The sequence below is a fragment of the Dreissena polymorpha genome, chromosome 1, assembly GCF_020536995.1.
Source record: "Dreissena polymorpha isolate Duluth1 chromosome 1, UMN_Dpol_1.0, whole genome shotgun sequence".
Classification (NCBI taxonomy): Eukaryota; Metazoa; Mollusca; class Bivalvia; order Myida; family Dreissenidae; genus Dreissena; species Dreissena polymorpha.
The window spans coordinates 133,036,016-133,054,453 of record NC_068355.1 but is presented as its reverse complement, the minus strand read 5'-3'; the positions used below and the strand labels follow the sequence as shown (position 1 = coordinate 133,054,453).

Sequence of the window (18,438 nt, the reverse complement as noted above, 5' to 3'; positions counted from 1 at the left end):
TCGACTAATCAATCAGCGGGCTATTATCGTTAATTAACTGACAAAGTGATTAATCAGCCCATCACTACTTGACATAACTAACCATACATATGTTTCTATATAAATTATTCAATTTAATGAATAACACACAATCTGTTCAGACTTCATGCTGTTTTCTGCTCATCAGTATCTTTGGGTTGGCAACAAAGCATTTAAAATTTGAATCTTGTAGAAAGGACTTTGACCTTATATGATGTTTTAAGTCACTTCAAATAGATCAAAAGGCGTATATGAGTGGTTAAGGGTAAAACACTGCAAGAATCTGACTATAAGACAATTTGTACCTTTTCCTGCCCCTGGCCCATGGACAAGAACTTGATCTTGTTACTTCCAAACTCAATCCTCTCAGCCAGCTTCATCAAATCACTAGCGGGGTCAGAGCCCGGGCTCAGGATAAACACGATGGGCGACATGGGCGTGCTCTGCTCAAAGATATGCTCATAGCTGATGATGGGAGGGGTGACGTATTTCTCACTCATACACTTGGTCACGTACTCGGTGATCGAGCGGTAGATGCGGTCAACCCTGAAGGTCACAATATACCACATTCAAATAACTATGTTATTTAATGTAAAGCCTTCAACTTAAAAAGAAAAATCAAGTCAACATTTTGCACGTAGTAACCCCAATAACCATATTATTTTTTAATATAGAATTTAATGAATAAAAAAGGTATGTCATATGATATTTAAGAAAAAACTTGACATGCATAAAAGATTACTGTTTGTCAGACTACTTTTTAGTTGATTTTAACCCGCCTTTGCACAAGTTTCTTGCTGTAGTCAGTCATTTCTTGGTGAACATCCAACAGTTCAAGAAAAGAACAAGAGCACCGCATAACGGGTGCCACGCTCGGCTGTGAAAGCTTGTCAGAAAATTTTTTTTTTTTTTTTTTTAGAGGTCACAGTGACCTTGACCTTTGACCTAGTGACCCAAAATGTGTGTGGCGTGTAGAACTCATCAAGGTGCATCTACATATGAAGTTTCAAAGTTGTAGGTGGAAGCACTTTGATTTTAGAGCTAAGTTTAAGGTTTTAGCACGACGCCTAAGGCAGACGGTGGACGTCGGACAAGCTGGCTATGACAATAGCTCTGGTTTTCTCCGAAAACAGCCTCGCTAATATCAAAATGAGTGTAATTTACAAGAAACGTGTCTTGAACTTCAAGTAAGTCAAGATGATTGTGCACAGAGCACAGTATTGCACATCTCAATAATTTAGTATACTGTAACCTGAAGCATCGGAGAAGCAGGAGGCGATCAAAGCCCTGCAGGTTGTCCTGGTATTTAAGGGGGAATGGCTGCGACTCTGGGGTGTCGTGGTCATACCACTGGCAAATATAGGCAGAGGTTTTAATGAGTTATGTAATTATATAAAAATATAAAAAATAAAAATACAGAAAAATATAAAGAATGAAATTTAAAATAGTGTACTTTAAAAGAGATATTGAAACATACCCTAACTACTCTACTACATTGTACTAAAAAACAAAGCCTCATGAGTATCAAATAATTAAGTAGGTAATAAAACAACACACGACTTTCAAATTAAACAATTAAACAACAACAAATCATCTTGATTCATCTTTGTTAAACCCCAAACTGCAAAAATATCTGCTTACCTTTTTCCAGGCCTTCTCATTGCGTTCGATGTCCTCAAGCAGGGAGCCAAACTTGTCTGGGAACACATCGGCCAATCGTATGCAGTCCTCCCATCCCTCATCAGGGAACCAACCAAACGGCTTCTTGCGTTTGCTCTTCTCTAGGGCGATGTTACCCTGGTAACCAGATGGAAACACACATGTGTTATTTGTTTATGTACAGGCTATAATTTGTATTTGTTTATGAATTTATTACTTTTATTTTAAGGTTTTTACTTCTTGCAGCAAGAACTACCATGGAAACAAATGGAAAACACATGTGAAACAGACTAACTTTTTTTGTTTTCTTTAATTTTTTATTTTAACGGTTTGCACTAGTAAGAATTTTACCAATGGAAGCCATGGCAAATAAACTTTAAGGTTTTCATGGTCCAGCCTAGGTTACTACACAAACACTATGTGGAAACTTTGTGACTTATGTGAAAGAACCATGCTCTAACTATAATATCAAAATGAGCCCTGCTCTTGGAAAATGGGGCTTAATATATGTTCAGTCTTAATGCAGTATAAACAGGCTCATTTCTCCAGACACTGGATTTTCGGTTAAAAAGACTTCCTTAAAACATAAAATTTCACAAAGCAGATTGCCTCTTCCCCGAGATGCCTGTAAGGACTGCACATGCTAATCTGGGATGAAACATTATGCACATGCCTAAAGCCCTGTTTTTTCAGAGCATGGAACATATTCAATTGAGACTAAGTTTGGGACTAAGAGTGGTTGTAGTCATTGGCCTGAATTTGATAATTTCCTCCAAGTCACACATCTTGTACCTTAATGGAAAGTTCTGGCATAGTGGATATGGCGTCTGCCTAGTAACCAGGAGGTTGCTTGGCACAGTGGAGTGTTCTTTATATCTACCCCAAAGACACCAAGTACTGGTTCTACCCAGGAAACAGACTTGAGGGCGTTTCAATAACCCAGAGGCTTTTCGATGCAGTTAAGCTTAAATAACTAGGCTTAAACTGGATCTAGTACCTTGATGAAGAAGTCCACCTGCTCCTGGCTGACATGGAGCAGATCCTGTTCAAGCTTCACGCAGATTTGGAACGAGAACAGCAGCTTGTGCTTTTCAAAGATGCCTGCAAACATTCAGCATCAGGGAAACTAGTTTAATTGTTTAACCCCAAAAATGGCATCAAGGTCTTTGTAGAGGTATTATTTAACATCAATTACAGTGAGTTAGTATTAGCAGAAGGGAAATCATATTGTTATTATTGAAATTCAATACGTTGCTGTTCTTAGAAAACAAAGTAAGGCAATCTTGGCACAAAAATTATTTTATTTTATTTAATGGCTGCAGCATTATAAAAACAAGAGCACTGCATAGCAGGTGCCAACGCTCAGATGCCGGTGCAGTTTTGAATAAATGAAAGCTTGTCAGAAGAAAAGGTTTAATTTTTTATATATTTTTTTTTTAGAGGTCACAGTGACCTTGACCTTTTACCTAGTGACCCAAACATGGGTGTGGGTGTAGAACTCAATAACTTACATGGGTTAAAGTACAAAAAATTGAAAATACTGAAATATTTTAGCTGGGGGCCAGGGGGCCTGCAGGGCTCCTGAAGGATAGCAAATTGATTTGCAAATAGGAAGCTATCCTCAAGTAAAAGACCAACATATGTTGACAGTAATTTCTACAGCTTACTTAACAGGCATACAATGGAAAACAAACAATGGTTATGTTTGTACAAGTACAGTAACTTTATTCAGTGATTTAATCTATAAAAAAATTTTATTAAGCATACACTCTTTAACTTAAAGAATTACTATAAATGTTTAATTATAAACACTAAAAATATTCCCTTAGAATCACATTCAGACAGCCATTGCCATCTCCATTTGTTTATGGCTTGCTTTTCAAGATCTTGTGTGTTATATCCTACGGGTAAAAACTTCATTGTAAATTTGAACTTCGAATGCTAGCAGACGACGAGACAAAATGGCTGACGCTGACAACTGCTTTTTTTGTGTAATATTACTTTTCGGCAGTTATCGTTTAAGTTCATAACAAAACACAGCTTCTTGTAAAAATCCGCAGAAGTCCTTCGTACTTGGAACGGAGATTGACAAAAGCACTTACCATGCGAATAGTGCCCAGAGGGATAGAATGATTCACAAGACTATAGAAAATGAAAGAGCAATACGCCCAGGGGGGTAGACTAATTGAGAAGCAATGGTCACGTCGAACCTATAATTAGATATGGGTTAACAGAACAGTGGGAAACCAATTTATCACGTCTAGAATCAATCGTATTTTGTTTATTTTGTTTGTCTGCACTGATGGACACATGGCAACACCCCCCCCCCAACCAAATCTCATAGGATTTACATGATTCGCGGAAACGACCTCTGAGAAGCCAAAAATTATGGAATTCAGTCATGCATAATACAAAACACTTTCACCCATGGACTATTTAATATATTTAATCTTGTTCTGATGTGTTACTGATAAACGCTCATCTTATTTTATTCCTAGCTTTCAGAACGTTAACTCACTTTTTAGGTAAAAAAATAAAAATAAATCATGCACCTGTTATGAATAGTTTAAGAAAATGAACAAGAAAAAAATCATTGCTAAACAGCCATTTTTGACAATTAATAACTACTTAATGATTTTTATGAAACGACTATGCAAGTATAGGAATAAGAACCACCACAAAAATTATTCTTGGAATCATTGTCTATTCTTTTACACAACCATTTCCCACTCAGAAGCAAAAGTGTATATGGCTATATGCAACCATCATAAAACCAGAACAGCCTGAGAGTAACTCACAATGTGATGGCTGCTCATCATTGTGGTTGGAAATAAAGGCTTAACAACTTGAAGCTAGTAAGACAGGTCTGAACATTCATTCATCATTTTCTGGGTCTACAAATGCTTAAAAATACGTTTCTTAGTGGGAAAGGCCGAGAAGTCAGTGAATAAAATATTGGATGAGTTTACCGACCATGCAGCACAAGAAATAAAGCAAGTGATCATAGCAAACAACACTTATGAACAAGGAAGAAATATTGTTTACCCTAAACTTCAATCTATTATTTTTCCAGTTGTAAAGATGACTTAAAAGTATGATTCGTAAAGTGTTAATGACTCACCAGTGCAGCCATAGTCATACACATTGTGTGTGAGGGTCTCCATGATGTTTCGCAGACGTTTCTGCAGGATTGAGTCGGGCATGCTCTTCTTCAGGGAGAACTCAAACACCTCCAGGTATGTGGACAGGGAGTACTGGTACATGCTGTTGATGGTTGCAAGGTCAGCGAGCACGAAGAACAAGATGGCCCCCCGACGTGCTGCCGGTCGGTATCCGTCTCGGAGCTTGTCGATGTCCGAGGAGGTCTTGGCTCCTAGCTTAAGCTTCTCTGAGACCTGGGCACAAAAAGGAACAATATTAGGCATGTTTGTAGTAGATGCCTGAGTTAAAATGAGCCTTCCTCTGGTAAAAAGGGGTTTATTGTATGTGCGTAAAGTTGGGCCAGCTCTCTCAGCAGAGTTTTGTGCTTAGTTCAAATGTGTACTCTAGAGCTTCCCCCCCTGCCACACCCCCACCCACCTCTATACCCTTAACAAGACAGACAGACAGACTGACGGACGGATGGGCGGGTGGACGAATGACAGACAGTTAATTTCAACTTGTACAATGTATATTATCAACAACGCATATTGAAGTACAGTGTGTCAATTGTGATAGGAACAAATGTTTCCTACATATTAACACACAGACAGACCGACAGACAGATAGTTAATTCAGACTAAAAAAACAGTGCATACCGGTAGTCTTCATACTAAAATATACAAATAATTTTCTGTCATGTGAATACCAATAACAACATAACATTATATAACATAAAAGTTATATAAAAAATTACAAATACAAAACAGGGCTGAATGCATATGTGTAAAGTGTCATCTCAGATTGTGGACTTCACAGGCATATCTTGGACGACACTTGACATACCACCCACCTCAGTAGCCTTGGTCTTGGTCTCCTCAAGTGTCTGTATGAGTTCCACATTGTCCAGCATGTTGCCCTGTGACTGGGCCAGCTCTCTCAGCAGGGAGTCCTCCAGGTCCTTCAGAAGCTTCTTGTTGATTGAAGTCTCCTGGATGAGTCGCTCACGCTGCTCCTCCAGCTCTCGGCGCTCAAACTTCACGATCACAGAGAGTAGCTGGTCCTCTAGACCCTGGTAAACAAAGAGAACAGTGCTAGAAAATGGACCAACAGTTATGTTTTAAGCAAATTTAAAGTTTAAACTGTTTTCGATGGATCAGATCAATTTTGAAACTGAGCAAAAATACCATTAGAACAAATGTTCTGACCAACTTTAATGTAGATTGGGAAATGAATTTGGCTTTGAAAGTGTTAACATGGTAGATGTTGACAAAAGTACTCGGGAAAAAGGGGATCACAAAAGCTCACCATGAACAGGTAAGCCACAAATGCATGATGAATGACAAAGTGACAGAACAGACAAGCTTAGACACTCCCTATCACACACACTCTACCATTATAACGGCTGTATCAAGTTTTCCACTAACAGCGTCAAGAGTGAACCTGTTTGTGTTAAGCATTTTTAAAACACACCTAAAAACGGCATATGAGCAGCGCTCTAGGGGAAAAAGGGGCTTAATGCTTGTGTGCAAAGTTTCCTCCCAGATTAATCAGGGACTACACGTTTTGCTTTTATGATGTTTTTTTAATATAAATGAAGTCTCTTCTTGGCCAAAATCTAATGTAGGCAGAAAGTGTCGTCCCTGACTAGCTTGTGCAGACTGCACAGGTTAATCTGGGTTGACAGTTTCTGCAGGTGCATTAAGCTCCATTTTTCTAGAGAAGGGGCTTAAATTAAACCTACCTTCAGAGTGACTGTATAGTTGATCACCATGGACTTTCCAAACACATTCGGGGAATACTTAGGGTTGGCCAGCTTTGTGTTCAAGTACAGACGGAAGTTCGGGTCATAGTCAACCTCCTTGTCCCCAAGGACAACAAACTCACGACCTTGACCTCCTACAAAGGTCAACAACAATATTATAAATAAATTATATGACACTAGCTGTTGTTTCATACTATATTTTATAATACCAGTTAAGGAACTGAGTGTGTAAGCAAGCCTTTGGACAATTTTTTTTACAAGTTTCTTGGATGTTATACAATGACATGTTTCTGATATTTTGTTAGTTAATACACAGAAGAAAAAGTGTACACAATTTAACCCCACAATGTAGTTACTGTTAGATGCATCTGGTTTCCAAAACCTGAAAATAGCTGTAGAAACACACAAGGTTATATGTATCCTTATCACACAAACTAACAATAATGCATAACTATTGCTAAATACCTTCAACCTTTGATACCTTATTGGTAATATACACTGAAATTAAGCACACAGCTGGCATTGCATAATTGCATAGCAAAAACCACCAATTATTATTACAATTATTATTAAAATGTATTTGTTGAATTTAAAATTTGTTGACTGTTGAAAAACACTTCCTCTGTGTATTTATAATTAATTTACTTATTTTTATATACTATCAATTTTAGAAGAAATAAACTGTAATACATATTTTGATACACTGTTTTACAACTTAATTTATGATTTGATTATTAAGGATACTGACATACAACATTTGAGGCGTGCTCTGGGAAAATAGGGCCTAATGCATGTGCATGAAGTGTCGTCCACATTAGCTTGTGCAATCTGCACTGGACACTTTCTGAGCTTTTATTGTATTTTTCTTTCAAAGGGTAGCCTGGTCTTGGCAAAAATCCAGTTCCGGCATTAATTTACACACTTGCATTAAGCTCTTTTTTCACAGAGCCTAGTTCATTTATATATGAGTTACGTTCTGAGAAAACTGGGCATAATGCATGTTCGTAAAGTGTCGTCCCAGATTAGCCTGTGCAGTCCGCACAGGCTAATCAGGGATGACACTTTCTGCCTATATTGGATTTTTGCTAAGAAGAGACTTCATTTAAACGAAAAATGTCATAAAAGCGGAAAGTGTCGTCCGAACGCGCCTCATACCACACTTTGCTGCATTTACATGCTCATGTAGTAAGAGGCCATTCCAAAAGATTGACTGTACATGTATGTAACAACATCAGCTGACACTTAGACTAACGCAAAATGTATCTTGTTTCATATAATTTTGTGATTCATTGATTTTGCAAATGAAATGATGTAGGCAAAGAACTGAAAAAGGGTGATTTTCACAATTTTAATTCATTACAAATTGTTTGTCTGAACATAAATTTAAAACATGTTTTGGTAAACTGAAAGTGGTTTTACCACATACTTTACTGTGTTTAATAGAAATTGAATCAGCATAACATAATTTTGTATGTAACAAAATATGTTGACAATATTGATATCAGTTGAACAAACAACAATATAAGCCCGGCTCTGAAAAAAACAACAGGCTGAATGCATGTGCATATACTATCACTCAAGATTTAAGCCATTTCAGTCTGCAACAGCTATTCAGGGATGAGGGATGACACTTCCCATCTAAACTGGAATTTTGGTTATATGAGACTCCTTATAAAGCAATAATTCAATGAAAGAGGAAAGTGTAAACAATGATTAGCCTGTGCACATGCATTAAAGGGATCTTTTCACGGTTTGGTAAATTGACAAAATTGAAAAAAGTTGTTTCAGATTCGCAAATTTTTGTTTAAGTTATGATATTTGTGAGGAAATAGTATTACTGAACATTTACCATAGTCTAATATAGCCATTATATGCATCTTTTGACGATTTAAAAACCTAAAAATTATAAAGCGTTGCAACGCGAAACGATTTAATAATTTGGAGAGCTCTGTTGTTGTCATTTAAATTTACGAAACTACGAAGATTCCTTATATAAGGTATAAAATAAGTCCTGCATGAACACTCGGCAGAATAGCCGAGAGGGCTAATGTGTTTTTACTCCAGGACTCTGGGGGTCACTGGTTCGAGCCCCGGTGCAGGTACATTTTTTTCCTTTTTTAAATTTTATTCATGATTTTTCACTGGAGCTTTTAAGATCCAATGTTTACATTTATCAAAATAAAGCATTTAATGACTAACTTCAAAATATGCCAAAATCTGTGAAAAGGCCCCTTTAAACCTGGTTTTCCAAAGAACAAGGCTAATATAATCATGCAGTTGCAGCAACTACATGTACCTATATCTTCCTTTTTCTTAAACTTTGACTTGGATCTTTTAACAATACCGACTTCCAAAATATAAGGAAATGGTTAGAAAACAGTAAATTTAATATTTATAAAATGTTACAATGCCCTTTTCTTATTAATTTTTTACCATTTTATTCTTCATTATTAACAAATTATAGTTTTAAAATGACATGACACAAGATTTATCAGTTATAACAAAATTACATGTATATTTAATTCATTGAACTTTACAATAACGTAATAAATGATTAGTTTTTTCTATATCATTATGTTGTATTTATGTATTATTTACAGTATTTACTGTATCAGTGATTGGTGCATTACAGAATGTATAGTTCACCTTTTGCCTTTTTGGAATCATTGGGAAAATCTGTGACCAGTTAAGATGAAAAGACAAAGACCTTTGGATGCTATTTAGATTTAAGAAATATTTTCACAAAGAACAGTACAGTATAAAGAACTTAAAGCCTCGTTCTGGGAAAACTGGGACTAATGCATGTACATTAAATGTTGTCCCAGATAAGCCTGTGCAGTACCCGCGGGCTAATCAGGGACGACACTTTCCACTTTTAAAGAAGTTTTAGTTGAAAGTAACATTTACACTGAAAATTTAGTCCTTTATAAGATTGTATGGGTTAGACAGACTTATCTGGGACAACACTTTACCATGATGCATTTAAACCAGTTTTCCTACAAGGAGGCTAAATTAAGCAGTTAACATACATACAAAGTACTAGTATATTAAGGGTGCCATCTGAAAATGTCTTTCTGTGAAGATTTGAGCAATGTATTTTATTAATGATCATAATTGCTGACGAAATATTGTAATATTGTCCAACCACATTATGATCAACATAGTTCTATCTCTTTAAACCAAACGTACAAATACAATACTGGAAGACGCAAGGTACCAACTGACATTGAGCGCTTCTATAAAAGCTTAACGTTTTGCTGTTCTATAAAAGCTTAACGTTTTGCTGTTCAAACAACATCATGACAAGATGAGTACAATGCATGAACAACATTTTTAAACAGCAAAATATAAAATATACTTTGTAAACCCTATGTACACTTTGGTCATATTTTGAAGGTAAAACAGAATGGATCTTTTACCCGCTAGAATCTAATCCATAAGATAAAAATTCAACAAGCAACATTATGACTTGTAACAATGACAAAATATAACTGATTAACAATATGATAACAATGGACGGTGACAACTTGTAACTTACCCACTACATGGATTGGAAACAGAACCAGAAATATGTCAGACATTTGGGGAATAGGAAAACAATTGGCAAATTTGCAAGTAACAGAGTGATAATTAAATGTGAATTAAAAGTTAAGCATATCTATAAGTCAGCAAAAATGTGATTATTGTTAAATGACAGAAATAATTATTTTGAACATGAAACTTGACACTGTCAAATAAATTTTGTCAACATAAATATATTAAAAATGGAGTTCAATCAGTGAGAGGGCAGCAAACACAAGAGTATGCTCTTCAATCAGTGAGAGGGCAGCAAACACGGGAGTATGCTCTTCAATCAGTGAGAGGGCAGCAAACACAAGAGTATGCTCTTCAATCAGTGACAGGGCAGCAAACAAAAGAGTATGCTCTTCAATCAGTGAGAGGGCAGCAAACACAAGAGTATGCTCTTCAATCAGTGAGAGGGCAGCAAACACAAGAGTATGCTCTTCAATCAGTGAGAGGGCAGCAAACACAAGAGTATGCTCTTCAATCAGTGAGAGGGCAGCAAACAAAAGAGTATGCTCTTCAATCAGTGAGAGGGCAGCAAACACAAGAGTATGCTCTTCAATCAGTGAGAGGGCAGCAAACACAAGAGTATGCTCTTCAATCAGTGAGAAGGCAGCAAACACAAGAGTATGCTCTTCAATCAGTGAGAGGGCAGCAAACACAAGAGTATGCTCTTCAATCAGTGAGAGGGCAGCAAACACAAGAGTATGCTCTTCAATCAGTGAGAGGGCAGCAAACACAAGAGTATGCTCTTCAATCAGTGAGAGGGCAGCAAACACAAGAGTATGCTCTTGAGACTATAAACACACATTTTAGTGATATTCAAAAAAGTAATCAATAGGAAATAAAATTCAGAGTATAGGTGTCTAGAAATTAAATCACAGGTGCAAAGGGGGAACTTTATCAAAACCATGCAGCTCCAAGAAAAAAAGATACATAGCAACGCTCTGGAAAAACTGGACTTAATGCATTTGTGTTAAGCATCCCCTCAGATAAGCCTGTGCAGTCTGCACAGGTAAATCCGCAACACACTGTCAGCTTTTAAGGATTTTTTTGTTTTTTGTCAGCGGTCTTCTCTAAACAAAAGTCGAGCCTAGGTGAAAAGTGTCGTCCTTAATTAGTCTGTGCATACTGCACAGGTTAATCTGGGATGACAATTTACGCAGATGCATTAAGCCCCGTTTTCCCAGAACATAGCTCAATTAAATCACTCGTGCACTGTGGGAACTTTATCAATACCACACAGCTCTAAGAAAAATGAACCCAATCTGCTACTTGTGATAAGGGTCAAATGTTACCCACCTTTGATGTTTTTCTCGAGCACATTATCAATGACAGGGTCGATGTACTCGTCAACGTCCTTGAAGAGGAACGGGAAGCCATACTTGATAGCCAGCTCGAGCTGTTTCAGGAAGTCTGGGTCGTTGAACGTGCACACCTGTAACAAGGGGTTTTATTTTTGTTAGAATATTTCGAAGTATTTTAGCCTCACTCTGGTAAAACTGGGCTTTTTGCATGCGCAAAGTGTTGTCCCAGATAAGTCTGTGCAGTCTGCACAGGCTAATGAGGGAGGACACTTTTTGCTTAAACTGGATTTCTTGTTTAGAACAGTCCTTTAAATGAAACAATCCATAATAGTGGGAAGTATTGTCCCTGATTAGCCTCAGCAGACAAAGAAGGCTAATCTTGGTCGACACTCTACACACATGCATTTAGCCCTGTTTTCCCAGACACTCTACACACATGCATTTAGCCCTGTTTTCCCAGACACTCTACACACATGCATTTAGCCCTGTTTTCCCAGACACTCTACACACATGCATTTAGCCCTGTTTTCCCAGACACTCTACACACATGCATTTAGCCCTGTTTTCCCAGACACTCTACACACATGCATTTAGCCCTGTTTTCCCAGAGCAAGACTAGATTATAAGTTATTCATGCATTTTATGGCAGTCCGTTAACCAACTCTTGGGAGAGCAAAGCAATATCCAAGTGGCTAATTACCAACATAAAAGTAATTGACAACTGCTCAACTTGAAACAGTAAGAATAGATACAGGGAGAATAGACTGGGAAATTATTTTATGACCAATCGCTACACAAGGTATTGTGTAATAAATAGTAATAAAGATACTTGGCTTTTATCAGTTATTCATAGCGCTAAATTAAGCTGTAAATTTGACAGCTACCCTTGGGAATCATCAATTCCAAAACCTTTTTTTCCAAGTGCAAACAAAGACTGTTATATTGGATATAATTTTTTCACCTAGATTCAAAATTATTATCTATCATGGATGGTTTTTAACCTTAAGGTTGTTTGCCCCCGATTTTCTTCATTACTCCTCTTTTTTTGTTACTCGTGTTACAGAATAAAATAATTAAAAATAATAACTTTTGCACAGTTTTCCCCTCTTAACCTATAGGAGCCAGCACAAAATCTTGTATCTAGAAGGAGTGATGTATCAAAAGAAGAAGAGATAAACTAAAAGTTTGGGGTCTCTAACCTTGAGGTTGTTTGCCTCCTCTTTCTTCTTGATCCAGTTGAGTGCCTGCTGCTGGGGGTCGATACAAAGAGGGAACCGGCTGGCACGGGTTGTCAGGATACCATTCTGGATGGAGAGGTCGTCAGGTGGGAGGTTCTCTGAAGTCCACCTGGAATGTTTGAAAATTGCAATTTAAGTAAACAGCATAAAACAAACAGGACTGTTTTTTTTTTTAATTCAGTTTGTCAGTTGTCCTTAATGTCACATGCTATATTTATTTTATTATATCAGTAGTCAATTATTTTACTGTTCTGTACATAATTTAATTCCTTATGTGGATTATCATAATGTATGGAAACTAGTTCAGTGTAGAGCATACTCATTCAACCTTTAGAAGGTATAGGTTCTCTCTTGTACATGAGGCATGAAGGGACTTCAGATGTTCAGGGGCTCAAGCATAAATTATCTTTAATATCTACATCAGATTGTCCAGCGCTGTCACTTAACTTACATTCAAGAATCTAAACTGATTGGAAGGCTGACATATTTACTTCTTAATTAATCATGATTTTAACTCTTCTGAAAGTCGAATTAAAAAGACAACTAGATGCCTGTTAGCAAAATGCCCAGCCATTGTCAATAATGAAAAAATTGACCTTTGACCTTTTAGTGCCCCCTTGACCTTTGAGGTAGGGATATACAGATATTACATGAAACACGCTTTTTTCGTATAGAAATCATTTTTATCAAGTTTAATTGCTCAATTGAATTGACAAATTTACAGCTGGACAAGCAGTTTCATGGCCAAATTTGACATGTGACCCCTATTTGTGACCTTGACCTTTTAGGTAACCAGGCAGGCATGACAGGCAACACGTCTTCAAATGATTATTAATATTTGTCGTCAGTTATTTTGAAATTGCCTGTTGAAATCACACCTTACAATCCTGACAAGTTCTGACGTACACACGCATGCAAACACACACATACACTCAATCATTGTGACAGCTATATAGCTCTTTCCACAAGCATGCTTGACCGAAATCCCTTTTCTAAACATACATCAGTCAATGCATTGTTCTGGGAAACTAAGCTTAATGGATGTGCGTAAAGTGTCATCCCAGATTAGACTATGCAGTCTGAAGAGGCTAATCAGGGACAACACTTTCCCTAGACTTCATTTTCTTTTAAAAGAAACTAACTTCCTATTATAAAAAAATTCCATTAAAACAGAGGATGTTGTCCCTGCAGCTCAGCCAGAAGCACTCACTTGCTGATCTCGACGTCGTTGGTCAGCAGGTCCTCCAGTCGGAATGGCGTGCTCAGAGGCACGTTTTTATTGACGAGATTAACAAGCCACTCCTTTTGGACGAGATCATTTCGGAATTCCCAACTGAACGCCCCCACATAGCTCAAGAAGGCGGAGCCCACCAGGCAGTCGCCTAGCAACCGCACACGCTTGTCCTTGAGAATCTCAAGGTCGGCTTTCCATCTATACAACGAAGGATGAGGAATTATTGTTCATTACTGATATTTGTTTGAAGAATTTCTTAATTGGTAATTTGTACTTATTAAGAATACATATTTTTTAAATAGCTGTTACTTTCTGAGGCTAATTATTTTAAAATTAAATCTCAATGTGGGCTTTCCATCTGTACAAAAAGGGACTGCCTAAACTGAATTTTTCTTTAGAAGAGACGTCCTTTGAACAAAATGTACAATAAAAGCATAAAGTGTTTCCCTGATAAGCCTGTGCAGACTGCACAGTCTAATATGGGACGCCATTTTATGCACATGCATTTAACCCAGTTTCCCATAATTGGGACTTCATTAAAGGTTATTTATGATTAATTCAAATTACACACCTGATTTCTTCTGAGCCAAGACCAGAAATGAGTTTGTCAGCTGCAATCAGCCTGCGCTCCATGACAGCGGCTTCATCAGACAGTTTCTTCTGCTCTGCCATTGCCTGCTCATACTTTTGTCCCAGGTCATTTAACTCTTTCTCAAGGGAGGTAACCTCATTGGTGATCTTCTCCAAGTCACGCTTGGCCTGCGCGTAGTTCTTCTCCAGTTTGATTACCTGTAAACATTTATGGTATAAGCATGGCTCAACACATACTCTTATAAAATTGTCTTGGACAACAAAAATAATATGCTAGTTTGATGAGACAAGTGACAACATTCAAGATAATCTTTATCTCTAATAAACTAGCTAGTGATCAGGTTATAAAATTCAGTATTTTTCTGGAATTTACTTATAAAACTTGATGTTAGCATTAATATGATAGTGTGAAGTATTCAGATGCTTAAACACTATAATGTTCTGTTCAAAAGGGAGATAAATGACATACATTTTTTATTCAATTAACAAAACAGTTGCAGTTAGCTTACTTCATTCATGCTTGCCAAAAAAATAATTATTATTAAAGTTTTATGAAATTAGTTTTTCTTAAATCAGTGTCTTTTTTTGCGTGAAAACATTCCCAATCCCAAAATTGCATTTCCAACAAGGCCAGAAAAAGGCTTGAACAGTTTACCTTTTCTCGTTTGGGTTTGATCTCCCTGGCAACAGCACAGTATCCTAGCACAGCGTCCACAAACTTGAGCAACCCATAGCCTGCCCGGCTGACGGACTTCATTTCATCCATTGACACATCAATCTCCTTGAGAATAGCTGCAGTTGGGTAAACAAACATACAATTTAATTTATTAACCCTTTCCGGCTCAGGAGCAATGAGATGGCTACATGCAACCAGCATAAAACAAGACCTGGCAGTCTGTTCAAGTTTAATGCTGTTTGCTGCTCATCAGTATCATAGGGTCAGAAATGAAGCCTTAAAACTTGGATTTAATAAGAAGTCATAATTTAATTTGATTTTCAAAGGGTAAAATGCATTTAAATGCTTATCTCAAGACTACTGGTAAAGTCCTAATGGTTCTCAAAGTTTTGATTGAATTGAATTGTTTGGTTTTTTAACACATCAATCTCCTTCAGAATAGATGCCCATTGGTAAACAAACATACAAAGGGCCTTGCTCTGTAAAAATGGGGTTTAATGCATGTGCACAATATGTCGTCCCAGATTAGCCCGTGCTGTTTGCAAACGGTAATTAGGGATATCACTTTCCGCTTAATTTGATGTATTTTTTGTTTCAAGGAAAACTGTTCTTAGCAAAACAGTAAAGGCGGTGTTTTCCCTGATTTGCCTGTGCAGTCGGCATAGGCTTATCAGGGACGTTACTTTCTCTTTTATAGATTTTTATGTTTACAGGATGTCCCTTCTAGGAAAAAAAGTTGAAGTGGAAAGTGCCGTACCTGATTAACCTGTGCTGAGAGCACAGACTAATCTGGGACAACAATCCACAGACATGCATTAGCCCAGTTTTCCCAAAACAAGGCTCTATACAATAAAGTTTAAGAGAAGTAGGACAATTACCCTTGGTGGCCTGGGTCTGCTTTTGTGAAATGGAGTCAACATCCATCTTTTTCAATGCCGCAAGGAAGTTTGCCTCCGCCATCATTGCCTTGGCTGACTTCCATGACACCTCCTTGATGCCTCGCAGAATCACGACGCACTCACACACAGTCTGTACTGCCTTCGGGGGCTTGGAGAAAGATCTGGAAGTATAGGAGACAGTATAAGCAGTGTTCTGGAAAATTGACTCAAAGCTTGCGCTTATTGTTGTCCAGATTTATCTTGTGCAGTCTGCACAGGTTAATCAGGGACAAAACTTACCACCTAGTCAGTATTTTCTTCAAGAAGAGATTTTCTTTTAGCAAACAATACCATAACAACGGAAAGTGTGGTCCCTGATTAGCCTGTGCATACTGAACAAGCCAATCAAGGACAACACTTTACACACATAAATTTAGCCCCATTTTCCCAGAACTAAACTCTTATTGATTTATATGTTTTGAGAGCAATATAAACAAAAAGTATTTCAAACTAACTGCAATACCTTTTATAAGAAACTTATAGTAGAAATCTCTGCATATGAAGCAGTTGAGTCTAAAAGAAACAGTATTTTGGCTCACATGCCAAGTAAATAATTAATTAAAAAAACAAGAGCTGTCTCCATAGGAAGACATATGCCCCCAAAAAACGCTTTTATAAAACCTAAACGCAGATTTTGAAACCTAAACACGGACCCTAAGTTTAAGGTCAGGGTCAAAGGGGTCAAAATTTGTTTGCGTATGGAAAACCCTTGTCCATATACACATGCATACCAAATGTAAAGTTTACATCTGAGCGACATAGAAGTTATGAGTATTTTTCGAAACCTAAGCGCAAAAGTGTGATGGACAGACAGACAAACGGACAGACAGACAGAAATGCAATCACCATATGCCCACCTTCAGGGACATAAAAAAATATTAACATCTTGTATTAATATAAACATATCGTGTGATCATTTTCTAATATAAAAACGTTTGATACACTTACGACACAAACATTGATTTTTTCATTTTTTGATTTCATTTTAAATTAAGACAGTATTTAATCCTACATCTGTTCCTGAATTGAAAGGTAAGATTTCATTATAAACCCCCTCCAAGACCACTGACCTGATTTCAGTGACGTCAGACTTGTCAAGGTCGTCGAGTGCAAGTCTGGCAGCCTCCAGCGCGGGTAGAGCCTCCTCCAGTGCACTCTCTGCCTCTTTCTATTCAATAATAATAAGGGTCATGATGTAAAAACAGGGTTTTATGCATGTGCATAAAGTGTCATCCGAGATTAGCCTATGTAGTTTGCACAGCTACCCTATACTGACACAAAAATATATAAATGGCCTACAATACCATCACCACTTCGATCACTTTGATCTGCTCTTATAAGTATACATAACTCTATTTATGTTATCAAGCTACCGTACCCTGACAAAATGGCATACAATACATTCTTTCCTTCTCTCCTCTTGATCACTTTGCTGTGCTCTTACTTTCTCAACTTCAATCACTTTACTTTGACCTAACCTTTTTAACTTCAATCACTTTGCTCTGCTCTTACCTTCTCAACTTCGATCACTTTGCTCTGCTCTTCAATCTCCTTGCCCTTGGCCTCGGCCAGTTTCTTCTTCTCCACCGCCCGTTTGGTTCCTGACGCGATCTCCTTGAGGAGCGCCTCGCAGGCTGCAGTCTTCTCTGTCACCGCCACCTTCTGCACGGCAAGTTTCTCGTTCAGGATCGCTAGCTGTTCGCTTGCCTCAGCAATCTTCATCAGACCTCCTGACAGACGGTTGCACTGAAAATCAGGACAGGCTGCATTGCCATGGACACAGGTATTTGGCCTGTTTCTATAAATTATAATGCATTTAACAGAAATTGTTATTAACAAACAATACCAGTTTAAACATAAAAATCTCTTATTAGATTGGAGCATCTTTCTCAGCAAACTAGGCTTAATTTAAGAGAGGTAAAGTGTGCCCAAAATAAGCCTGTGCAGTTCTCACAATGGTAACTCTAATCAGAGGTCCCTCCCCCCGCCAAGAAAGGCAGGCTGATACCTGAGCATGAATGGAGCTGTCCTTGTCAGAGAGGAGCTTTAGATAGGTGTTGATGAAGTCCAGGTAGTTCTTGGGCGTCACAAAGTTGCTGCGTCTCAGTCGCTGCAGGAACAGTTTGCTGTACTGGCCAACACTTGTGTGCACCAGCACAATATGCTCCACCACGTTGTCTCTGTGCACGTCACTGATCAACGGGTTCTGTAACACATTTGTTTGTTTGTTGATTTGAGCTGCGTTCTGGGAAAACTGGGCTTAAAGCATGTGCGTAAAATGTCGAACCAGATTAGCCTGTGAAGTCTGCA

The 18,438-nt window shown here is 37.7% G+C and overlaps 1 protein-coding gene across 1 annotated transcript in view; it reads right to left on the bottom strand.

The window, feature by feature from the left end:
• LOC127850592 (dynein axonemal heavy chain 10-like) overlaps positions 1–18,438 on the bottom strand; it is a 120,651-nt gene that overhangs the window by 14,836 nt on the left and 87,377 nt on the right. Inside the window, 16 exon segments of the mRNA XM_052383725.1 lie at positions 324–570; positions 1,277–1,368; positions 1,660–1,815; positions 2,675–2,778; positions 4,799–5,072; positions 5,669–5,887; positions 6,560–6,714; positions 11,447–11,582; positions 12,651–12,798; positions 13,900–14,121; positions 14,495–14,712; positions 15,170–15,306; positions 16,069–16,250; positions 17,199–17,296; positions 17,641–17,874; positions 18,137–18,334. Of these exon segments, the coding sequence (XP_052239685.1) occupies positions 324–570; positions 1,277–1,368; positions 1,660–1,815; positions 2,675–2,778; positions 4,799–5,072; positions 5,669–5,887; positions 6,560–6,714; positions 11,447–11,582; positions 12,651–12,798; positions 13,900–14,121; positions 14,495–14,712; positions 15,170–15,306; positions 16,069–16,250; positions 17,199–17,296; positions 17,641–17,874; positions 18,137–18,334 (2,820 nt within the window).